Source organism: Eufriesea mexicana, unplaced genomic scaffold (genome assembly GCF_001483705.2).
Source record: "Eufriesea mexicana isolate 0111107269 unplaced genomic scaffold, ASM148370v2 scaffold1601, whole genome shotgun sequence".
NCBI lineage: Eukaryota > Metazoa > Arthropoda > Insecta > Hymenoptera > Apidae > Eufriesea > Eufriesea mexicana.
The window spans coordinates 20236-32589 of NW_016909695.1; the positions used below are offsets into that span (position 1 = coordinate 20236).

General features: G+C 36.2%; 1 protein-coding gene across 6 annotated transcripts in view; it reads right to left on the reverse strand.

Moving 5' to 3' along the window:
• Positions 1-423: 423 nt before the first annotated feature.
• LOC108548382 (uncharacterized) overlaps positions 424-12354 on the reverse strand; it is a 177301-nt gene continuing 165370 nt past the window's right edge. For 2 of the 6 annotated variants that reach the window (XM_017901297.1, XM_017901294.1), the window contains 2 exons: positions 8013-8280; positions 4882-5084 (listed from right to left, as the gene is read on the reverse strand). In XM_017901297.1, the coding sequence (XP_017756786.1) occupies positions 5027-5084; positions 8013-8280 (326 nt within the window). In that variant the 3' untranslated portion in view covers positions 4882-5026. Of the gene's footprint in view, positions 3217-4881; positions 5085-8012; positions 8281-12354 lie in introns of those variants that run through there. The other 4 variants (XM_017901293.1, XM_017901292.1, XM_017901296.1 and 1 more) reach the window with 3 other exon arrangements.

The window sequence follows — 12354 nt, forward strand, 5'->3', positions numbered from 1 at the left end:
ATACTTATATGCATGAGCGAATCGTCTTTTCAATTTCTAATTTTGTATTTATTCTCATGTTAAAAATTATAGTGAGCTAGTCCAATTGTCTCATAAATTTTCTTTGTTCCTACAATGCAAGAAGTTATTTCAAATTAAATATACCTAAGTTCAATATAAGATTTCATATTTATTTAAACTTATAATCTCGATTCTCAATTTTTTCCTGTATTACAAATGACAAATAAAAGTAATATACATGAAGTAAAAAGTGTCTTGAAATATAATTTAAGGCATTTTTGTTACTTGTAGAAAATTAATCGATATACGATCATTCGAGTTTCATTGTTTTTGAAACAATTACTCTCCCGACATAATTATATCTTTCTTTTATTATATAAATTCAATTAATTCTCAATTGTTTTATCGAAAAAGAAGGAGCAATTGGTGTCCTGATCTTATTAAAGGAAAAAGCTAAACCGACTAAACCGAGAGGTCTTCGATGCCACGAAGTTAGTCCACGAGGTTAAGATTCTCAGAATGCTTCCTTTCTGCAAAAGTTCGTTTCTGTTGCCATTGCGATCTGCGCAAGTTACTTTCTTAACTCCGAGGTTTATTACGGTCTACGCTTTGGCACAAAGATCGCGTCTGTGGGAACGGTATAGTAATTGGATTTGAGCTCGAGACGATTACTCGGTAGAAACTCTACTTTCAGGGACACCGGCCACTAGTCAGGTTTTACGGACTTTAAAACTTTGGACATTTGGGGAGTTTTCCGTGAGGAGCTGTTAAACTGCAGAAACCTCGTTCACAATCTACATTTGCCTTTTTTTCATCGACGCGTTCAGGCTGATTCGAGTTTCAATTATTCGAAGAACACCTTCTCGAATTATAATTGAGACAGCCTGACGACATCGTGGAGATTTAATCTTTATATATAATATATACGATAAAATTCAAAAAATACAACCGTAACTACGTTAAATCGAACGAAAGGACAACAAGATACTTCTCATTATTACTTTCGGAAACGACGTGTCGAACGTGGAGCGTTTGAACAGGTTCTCATTTATAGGTTAGGTCAACGGTTACGCTATAGACATGACTTTTGAAGAGGAAATCGGAGAATTGAACGATACATTAGGAAAATACGGTTTCTTGGGAACGCAGAAAGATTTTACATTACACATTTTCATGAAAGTGTGACACAAATAACTTCAAAGTTTCTCAATAATTTCATATCGAAATGCTGATAGGAACCGTTGTTCTATCAAGGTCGCTCTTTGATTCGTCCAACGATCGATATATGTAGTTAATAAACATTTGACCCAATAACAACCAAATCGAGGAGATTTTTATTTTTTGATCTAGCCAAGCAATCAGAGAGGTACCCTAACATTCACGAACGAGACTCGTGAACAAAACTGATAGATTTCAGTTACAACGAGAAAACACGCTCGTTAAGCGTTTATGAAAATTGATGCTTGTCGACCGACGATACTCGTGCGAACATCGTACGGGAATTACAGTATTCTTTAACATCGGAACGACACGCGAACTAACATCTCCAACGATTCTAACGTGTACCAATAACCTCTTATCGCAAACTATAAGTACACAATTAGATCTATCTCGAAAACTGATCAAGGCGAGAGTGTTAGCAACGTACAGTCTAATTTATCTATGTATTTTGTTCGTTGCTCCACATGAAATGTCGTGGAATATCAACCACCTCGACATGTCCTCGATTTGGTAAACCATCTTTTCTCGAAAGACCATCCTACACGGCGTCTTGTCTCAAAGACGATTTACTTTCGTTCAATTTACTATAGAATATAGAATTCCAGGAGCTTTCTTCAGCTGTTCCGCTCACAGGCAACTGTTACACATGGTTCCCTTCTACTCAGAGGCGTAAACCTGAAGATCAAGCTCGGAATATCTCGCGTTTCTCGCACGTGCGCCTATCATTAGCCTGCAGAAGATTATTCTCACTAATTTAGTAAAAAACCGCTTAAGCGAATACAGAGCTTCTATTCGGCGTTCATTCCTCCTCGACGCTAATGTCAACGGTTCTAACCCTAGAGGAATCTGTTGGAAGCAGCTGAAGACGCTCAGCCTCTACACCGAGCATGATGATGCACATGAAACTCTTGCCAGACGCCTGGTCTCTCGGATACATGGTGACCGGGGGGAACTTGTCCACGGTACCATCCACGTAGGCACGGAGCTTCCTGTAAACCTGCGGGAAATGCCTCCTCAGCGAAACGCCCCTCAGCTTCAGCTGCCTTTGAATATTGGCGAAGCTTATCTCCCGGATCTTCTTGGGCGTGTTCTGCCCATTGTTGCCTGGCAGCGAGGTGAGTACCAGCATCTCTGGGGATTCCATCTCTCTAGTAATGTTGCAGGGAGACGTGGACTGCTGTCTGCCCTGTGGCGAGGCGGATGACGAGGACGTGTGATGCCTATTGGCCGAGTCCAAGTGGATCTTGGCGCACCTGGACACCAGTTGACGTTCCCATTTCACGGCTCCACTGGTTGGTACCTCGCTGACCACGAAAACGGCCACGTACAACACCAGCCTGGTATCCGGATTGTACGACTTACAGAGTCTAATCACCTCGGCGTACAGCTCTGCTCCCATCTCTCTTGCCAGAAGGTCCGACCATCGGACGTACGTTGGTTCCCCTAGGTCCACGAAGCCATTCGAGATGAACTTCTCCGCAGCTTCTAGGCTAGAGAAGAAACATTTGACGGCACCACGACCGTGGAACGCGTAGCCACGTTTGGCCAGGGCCGAGATGTGTTTGAGCGTGATAGGATCTTCCTTGGCTGAGGACAACACCTGTTTGCAGAGGCTTCCAGCTCGAGAGTGCAAGCAGGTTCTCCTGTGACGCTGCCAGTGCGCTCGTCTGCATTCCCTGGAGCAGTACAGGCAGGTGCAGTTATGACAGCTTTTGTAGGTCTTCTTCGCCTCGGCCAGAGTGGCCGAGTTGTTGCATTTGTTGTTGCGGCAACGAATAACCTTCTCTGCAACGTTGCCGGCCACCACACCATTTGCCTCCTGGTTGTCGAAGGAAACTCTTCGGTGACTCAAGGGCCCGCCTCTTGACTGTGTCGCAACCGTTTTTGAGGGCATAGTGTCGCTGCCCTCGCTCTTTCGTCGCACGAGCTCACCCACGTAGTACGAGGCATGCTCCTCGGAGGCTCCTTGCACGTCCATCACGCTCCTAGCGGACTCTGCGACATTTGGCAATCGTTTGGATAATCAGAAAGCGGATAGAATTCAAGGATTCGAACTTGTGCTTACGACGGTCGTACTAAGTTTATCGTTTGGGCGGAAAGGTTCTCAAAACTTTCGTTGAATTAGATTCGAAGTTAATAATAGCATGACAAAGGGTGAAAATAAAATTTCGTTACATTTTTGTGTAAAATGTAAGACAAAGGTGCAGAAGAAATTTTTCTACACTAAATTTGAAGTTGCTATTTTTTTAATTTTTAATAATGTTTTCAAACCATCGTAAGTGATTTTAGCTGTTAAAACTAACAATTTTTCGCATGACACACATTGTATAATTTTCATAAGATTACAATAATTATTGTTGGCAAGAAAAATATACAGGCTGTTAAGGTAGTCTTTGACATCCTGTGTAATATTCAAAAAGCGTTGCAAAATAAAAATTGGTCTGTCGTTATGCATTAACATTTGATAATCTTCCATAGCAGTAACAAAAATATCAAGTATGAATGAACTATTAAGGATGAATGTGTATGATGAACAGGGCAAAGGTATGTCAAAAGCTTCAGTGAATGACAGTTTTGAATGAATGAAAAATCTGGATGTTTTAACACAAAACATTAAAATGTTTGAAGAATTGAAAAGGTTCAATACTTATGACACAACCATTTTTAAATTGTTATTGATAAAACGATTATACATTACCTTTCTATAAACTAAATTGTACTGTTTTTATGAAGACATACACAGTATATTTTTAATCTTAATATTCTTACAAATTATAGTTCTAAATCAAAAATAATTATTCTGCACACCTAACTTATTTTGGACAAGAAAGTATTCTTATCAATTTACAATTTTATTCTCACCCTGCCTAATTAAAAATACAAGGTATGCATTACATTCTTAACCACAATCTTTCTAATTTATATAATCATTATTAAGATATTGTTTATTACATTAAATAAATCAATTGATATAATATTAGTACATACAACGTTAATTCAGCCTTAGCTTAATTTCTCATTAAAATTATTTCACAGAATTACAAGAAATATGGGGTTCAATGGAAGACTGGAATGTTTGCAAAAAAGTTTCTAAAAATTTACATACATATTTCAAATTAAATAGTTGTAGATATCATTGCAACGAATACCTTGTAGACTTAATTAATATTCCATCAAGTTTATTTGACATAATTATTAACTAACAAAAATCATTTTCCCCATGCTCTCATCCACAAACGATAACGGCACGATCGAACGTATTCGAAGCGGAATGAAACGTGATAATGTTAAAGCGATGTCGTGTGCATGGAATGAACATGGTTACCATAATGCTTCCTTCTGTGATCGCAGAGTGTTAGTATCGATTGTATCCGCGACAAACGTCAGGGATAAACCGCTTGACAGGCATTTGTGTCTAGTTCGCATGGTTGCAAGTCACAGAGTGTTATATGCTGTTCGTTTTCTTTTTTTCTTTCAAAAAGATCACCCTCCCGAGTGCCTTTAATTAAAAAAAAGCTGTCGTAGTGCAAAACAAGTGTTAAAAAATTATCAACGCAAAAGTAACTGAATATAATAGAAACAGAAAAGAAAGTATAAAATAAGAAGAAATTATAGATTAAGAAACGAAGGCAAAAATCTTGAAAAAGGTCTTACGAATTTTGTATATATTTTAATGATTCGCGTCTTCTGCGTTTTCGTTGGTTGTCGTCATAAACGTAATTAGCACTCCGGGTCCCAGATTGGCCAGTTTCGGTACCAATAAATTCATCTCTGATCGATAAGCCTCGCATTGAAACGTCTGAATTCAGAGGAGGCGAGATGCTACGATTCCGCCTCCCTGAACTTTAGACGTCGTTTCTTCTCTGCAAAGGTGTAAAACAACATAAGTGCAACGGAAAAAGGAAAACGGAAGAGAAACGTCGCGACGCGTTTTCCCTTTCGACTTGCTTCTCTTTCTGTTTCGTATTTTTTTTTCGTTTCTTTTCTTTTTTTTCTCCCTTCGTCGTCAATTGTGGCTGACAATGAGATTAGCGATCTCGAGGTAAAGAAAGACTGCGAGAGAACGATGCAACAGGAAAAATAATTTTCATCAAAGATTTCCTGGTGCATCGTATCTTGTATTGGCGTTTCCTAGAATATTCTCGTGTATGGATAACTGTAGTGGCGTTTCTAATTTATAGCTTGTAGTAGATGTCAGTGTGTTGAGGTTATGTATATACATAAATTTGTGTATAAATATAGCTATATAATGTGCAATTTTTTCATATGAAAACATGTGTTTGTGTATATATATAAAATAATAATAGTATATATAGTTATTATTACTAATAATAGTAATAATAAATAGTAATATATATGTGTACATAGTTTATGGATATTTGTAAACAGTTTGTAAAAATAATGCTGATGGTCTGTAAGATATGAAGACTATACATAAAAATATGATAAGCTTAGTTCTGTTCATTTTTAGAGTTTTATGTCACTTGATTTTGTAATATTTTGTAGTCTATAACATATAACATTGATAACCTATAACAATTTAATATATAAATATTGCATTTACTATTAAAAGGAAAAAATACAATAGATGCAGAGTAAATATAAAATATGTATAAAATTTTATAAAAGTTAAGTGAATTTCATTCCAGACCTTACTTTATTACCAATTTATTATTATAAAAATGTAATGATTTTGTAAGAACACATTGTTTTATTATTGGCTAAGAGTATAATGATATAAAATATTCAAGGCATTCAATGGAAAGGTAGTTTTAATAATATGAGATTGAGTGACAGTATTGAATTTTAAAATGGCTTGTGTCATCCCTTATGGTCTTCATATGCAGATAGTTTGCATACATTGCTCGTAGACATTGTATATGAACTTTCATATTGCATGTCATACTATAGTATACTGTATGTTCATATCTTACAGAAATCTTTTGGTTACCCAGTGTTTGTAATATCCAGAAACCCTGATTGTAGTCTTATGCCTGCAAACAATGTCTGCACACAACTTTAAAATATTCTGTCAGTATCCTTTGTAAAGGTAGAACAAATTTCAGGAGAATATTTAATAGATGATGAATAACGGGCAACATTTTATCCAATTACTTATAAAGCAAGATCATAGAATATCTAAACATCAATTTTTAACAAATGTACAAATTTGTAAAAATTCTATTATAACAAACATTTCTCAATTTTATATTTTTCATTCTCTATTTATATTTGTAAAATGTACTGACATAGTTTGCAGATTTGATTTGTATCTCACAAAATTAATACATCAAAAAAATGAATCTCTTCAAAGATATACTGAAAATATTAATAAAGCAATACATTTTTTTTCTTTTTTCTAGAGATGCACATGTACATACTTATGATATAAATGAAACGCCAATACTGTATTTCTTATGAGAGAAAAATGAAAGATTATGGAAAAATATATATACAAAGAAGAGAAAGAGAGAGAGACAGAGTGTGAGAGAGAGAAAGAGAGAGATAAAAGGTAGTGTGTTGTGAGGGGTGAATGGCGACGAGGCGAAGAGAAACTCAAGCGGAGCGAATAAATTGAGGACGACATATACGCGCAGTGTGGTTTTATGATTCAACTGTTAACACGTGAATCTCATACTTCTCAATTAACACCATGACGTTGAAATGAAAGTAAGAGTAAAAAATTTCCTGTTATTTATTTTTCATATATACGCTATTATCTTTGATTCATCACATCTGTCCTTTTTCAGAGTTTAAGAATCCCTTGGACTCATTTCACATTGTCACTTGAAATTCCATATTAAATCAATGGAATGGAACGCATCATGATTCCATATTCAAATTACTGCCGATGAAAATGTGGAGGGAATTTTAAACGAACGCTCTAGATTCATTTAATTCATGAATTATTAATTTCACTCGTAATAATATTTTATGCGGAATTTGATTCTAGACTAGATCTTTTACTTTATGCGATTTAATGCAATAGGAATATTTTTTGATTTTGGTTTTTTGGTGAGAAAAACTGAAAATAAAAATTATTCTTACTCATTGGCGTAGAAAAATATAAAAATGAATAATTTATATTTTTGGTGTAAATTTGCTTTAGTAATTACTTGACTGAAAAAACATAATCATTATAAAAAGAATCCATGAAGCTACCCAATAAATAGCAAAAATTCAATAAATCAGTTCTGTATAAAAATAATACCCAATGAAATTATTATTTGAGAAGCATGAGTCATTGCAGAAATCCAATCAAGAAGTACCAAATAGTGCGATAGCTTTCTTTTTTACAATACAATTGTTGTACATACAACCTAAAGTTATCACTTAACTTTTTTTTTTTTTAACCACTGCGCGGCGCGATTGAAAAGTTGAATGTTGGTCACTAATGACCTCTAGCACAGTCAACGTATTAAGACAAGAAATTAATTTTTCTTCACTGTAATACGATTAGATTAATTCAGTGAATATCCAGTATTTGGTATAAAATTTCAACCCCGGTATTACGAAGGTTACTGCATTGCAAATGAAATTTCCAAAAATTTTTTCAACGTATATACCTCCAATCTAAAAATTAAAACATCTCTCTTTCACCTAGAAAAAGAAAAGCCCATGTTAACGGTTGTCCTCGAACCACACTGCGACTATAGAATACGAATACGCACACGCAGATATACATACATATACATAGAGATTCGCATAAGGGAAAATGGTAGATTAGAATTTTTTTGAGCCTCTCTCGAGTCCTCTCCCTCGAGAGGAACCGCTTCAGAACGAAAACTTACATAGTCCTCCTACCTTGGAGGTCTTGGCGTAGGTCGCTGCAGCTCTTCCCGGCTTTCGCATTAGCCTGGCCGACGTTAGTTCGATGGCGCATGGTGGCGGATGTGCCGGTAACGACGGGACCTGGCCCAGGACTCGGGGTACGCGACGCGGATGGCAGGCCAAGGAGGGAGTCAAGGACGTCCTCCAGGGTCGTGGAACCCGGGCTCGGTTTGTTCCGCAGAAGAGCTGCCGTCGCCATCGCCTCGTCCGTATCGCTCTGGCCCGATCCTAATCGGTTTCATGCATGGGGTCAAGAAAGAGACTGAGACATCCGCGTCATCCTCTTGGCCTCGAAACGTTTGTCCGTCCGTCATACGATACGTGGCTCAATTTCTTTTATTTATAGTTCGTCTAGTCGAATTACTCGTTCGTCAGGCAGAATTGAAATCTGGTCAGTGGGTCTCATTTTCTGTCTTGTCTTATCTTATTGGTTTTACATTTTTCGTTTCGTATGTTTGATGTGATTGGTAGAACACATGGTGGTGACGCTTCAAGTGGTCATCGATAGATGGCGTGGATGTACCTCTAATCTCTCTGTATTCGTGGATGGAACTTTTTATCAATTTCGTGGTGAGATGTTTTTTATTTTAATAAAAATAGATTAGAGGTACCTTATTTATGAATGCAAAGATACGATGCACGTTAAGTGCAAAACGTGAATGTTAACCCTCTACGATGAGGTTAGGTGATTTGGAAGCTACATATCATATAGTAATGTACGGTCATATCATATTATATAATATAATGTAATATATTGCAAAGTAATGTTATTTTAAATTGAGATAAAGGATTTTAATTAAATATATCAATTTGTTTTTAGAAACAAATAAAATTCTGGTTATAGATAGTTACTGTATTGCATAAGTCAATATTGAAGACCAGATGTAAAATTTTCAGTAAGGGAAGAAGAACATTCTTTGTCTTCAGTGTTGGATGCAGTAAAATCACGTCAGTCCATCAGTCTAACTTCGTGTAAATTGTTTCTCTTGAGTAATATATTCATCGTGCCAATTGTGCCAAATTTTCATTCGTTTAAATAATGGCAAATACATTGTAGATAGACGTCAATCTTAACTTCGTATCTCCTTTGTTATTGCGTTATAACTAAAAATATCTACGAATTGTGGGCTGAACTGACATTAAAGATGAGAGTACCAATAATTTTCTAACTGTATATCCCAATGTATACAACTTTTAATGTGTATATTTTAATAAAAATTATTGACTTTTGTATATCAAGCTAAATATATTGCATTACGAGTAATTTTTTTAACAAATATATAAAATCTGATCAGAAAAATAGTACAAGTAAACGGGAGGCAATTTCTTATGCGAAAGTGAAAGAAAAATATAGAAAAAGTTATTGCTAATTTAAACCCTGGATAAATAATAATTCTAAAGTTGTTGAAAATAATTTTCTAGGTTTATTTAATTCGTTTGAAAATATTCTAATACCTATAATTAGTTAGTTGTGTTCATACTCATTAATATTTAATATCACATTTAATATCGTGAATAAAAAAAATCAGAAAAATTGTATCATATTGTTATATAATAAAAATTTAATTATCTTAATAAACAAATTATATACTATGATTTTTTCTGGTTCTTTATGTTTTGAAATACATAATTAATACCTTGTACTAATTAACGTTTCAATATTTCTATTCTGTAATACCTATAAATAGCTACATACCTAACCTAAGTACCTAAACCTATCTCAAACATAACCTAAATTCGAGAAAATTGAATGCATATTGTATAAAACACAATAGGCATTACGGTGTCGTTCATTAAATTGTAATTTTTATAGGTTAGTTACATAAAGGCATACATATGCATCACCTTCTACTCACTTACACCTTTCTTTCGATCACATTGTATACGTACATTATTATTCATAAATATCTCCTTATTTTAATTTGGCAGTGTGATAAACTTCCAAAAAACAAACCATTATCCTTCTTTATACTAACCATGTACATACGTGTAATTGCAAATCACTCACGTTTTTTAAATCAAATATTTGTTCTTTACTAATATATTGTGATGGTATATTACAAGTCTTCGCACTGTGGACAAATATTTGCGAATTATAGCATAGGTTAGAAATTTCTGATCCATTTCGAGCATCGTGAGATCATCGGTTACCACTTGAAGCGTTTTTACCAAAAGCGTGTACGCGAAAAGGTCGAAGAACCTCTCAACCGACCATCAAGGTTCTAGGGTGCTCGTCACGCGTTTCTCATTGGGGTGTTTGTTAAGGATCCTTTTACGCGTCACTTTTTCTCCCTTATAGTACAAGCACGTCAAGTGCTACATAAAAATTTCACTTTGCCACTTTACGCGTGCCACCTGTCACGCCTACGACGTTGAACGAAGTTCGTTTCTCAACAAACACGTAAAAACTTCATAGCAGTCTCGACGCCGCAATCGTATAGCTGGTACAACTGACATAGCGCGGTCGTACATTGAAACGTTAAGTGGCGACATCTATTGACGTAAATGTCACCTACGTATGTGTTTTATAGAAGCACTTTAAATCTTGAACCGCACAAGCACACTAACAAATTAATATTCCATTTACAATCTTCCTGCGACCTTTTACATCGCGTTATTAAAAGTTATTTATTCATATACGTATTTTATTTTCTGTCATCAGTCGTTAGCTTTCATAGATAAAACCACGATAAAAAATTTTAATTGGTTAGAAATTTTTTCTTTGTAAAGAAATAAAATTCAAGTTATTTAACTTTTAGAGAGTTAAAACTGTACGTTATTTCAGTTTCCATTATTTCTTGCTCGATTATTGTTATATTGGCAAAAGTTAACCTACAGTTGTTAAATATGAGGATGAATATTATTTTTTTTAAAGAAAGACTCTAATTACAATTTTAAAACCTCGAAACCTGTAAAGTTAATCTTCTGACAAATTTTATAACCGCACTGCATCAATTCCACGAACTATACTTTAGTGTTCTTACCTCGATCAAGCAGAAGAGACGCCGTGGTTCGTTTCAAGTGTTTTCAGGGCATCGACAATTGCTACGAAGATCCTTCGAGAAGTTTCTTTCGTAACGAGCACCCCTCGTCTCAGCGAAAGTTTCGAGCAGGATCGTTAAATCAGGCTTAAACTCGAAGTACACTGCCCGTAAAATCGGCAAGAAAATACGACAGTCGAAACGTTCGAAGAGACGGTTCTTCCATGTTCCGGACGTTTCTTGACGAACCTTTAAGAACGGTCGGTAACCTCTCGAACTTCCTCGTATACACGTGATTTCGTTTCTTTTCTCGATCGTGTGCGAAGAGGAACAGAACGTAACTAATTGTTAACGAAAAATAGAAAGAAAAATAAAGAACAAGTGTGAGAGGGTAGGAGTTGGAAGGAGAAAGAGAAAATGGGGAAAAGTATATAACGGACGCCCTCGATTTTTCTTCACCTCTCATCTACTTCTCTACGTTTCTACGTGTACTCTACTTGCACGCTGCTACACATCTACCAGACACTCGTTCACTAGCCTAATTGCGACGTTTACGGGCACTTTCTATCGTGAAAGCGCAGTAGGTAAAAACGAAGCCGATAGGTGGTGTTCTTCTCTTTAACTTTTCGGACGTCGCTCAGAGATGGCGCGCGGGTGTATGTGTGTACGGCGTTCTGCACGGACACGACGTTTATTTCCACGCCGGAAGAAACGGCGGAACAGTTTTATTGTTACACGCTCTATTTCCGGCTGAAAATACATCAGGTCGATGCGCGCGTGTTTGTGTGAATATTCTACGCGTGTATGCGCGGTCACAGGGATCGTTCTTTGGGTTACGAGTATGCAAGAACAGGCTATGGCGACGAATTAAAATTCGTGTACGAATACGTGTATTTACTATTGTATGATAAAAAAAAAAAGGCAAGAAACGAAACGAACGAAAGGTAAAAGCGACGATGGCGAAACGAACAACAGCACTTACCGTGACGACACAAGCAGAGCGCGTCAACCAAATTAATCGATATATGTATACACATGTTGCAGCAGATATAATCGACTGGAAGTACGGTACAATCGGAGAAGAGGGGCGTGGTGTCACCGGTTAACATACTCGAAATTAAAGAAAGAAGTAAAAACAGGTAATAGAATAAAGATAGAGACAGAGATAGAAGGTGGTAATGGGCCTGGAGAGAAAGAGAGAGAGACAGAGAGAGAGAGAGAGAGAGAGAAAGATCAAAGAAGAACTATATATCGAAGAACGTAGGATATATATAATATAAAGGAGCAACAACAACAACGCAAATAACACAAAGGGTAAATG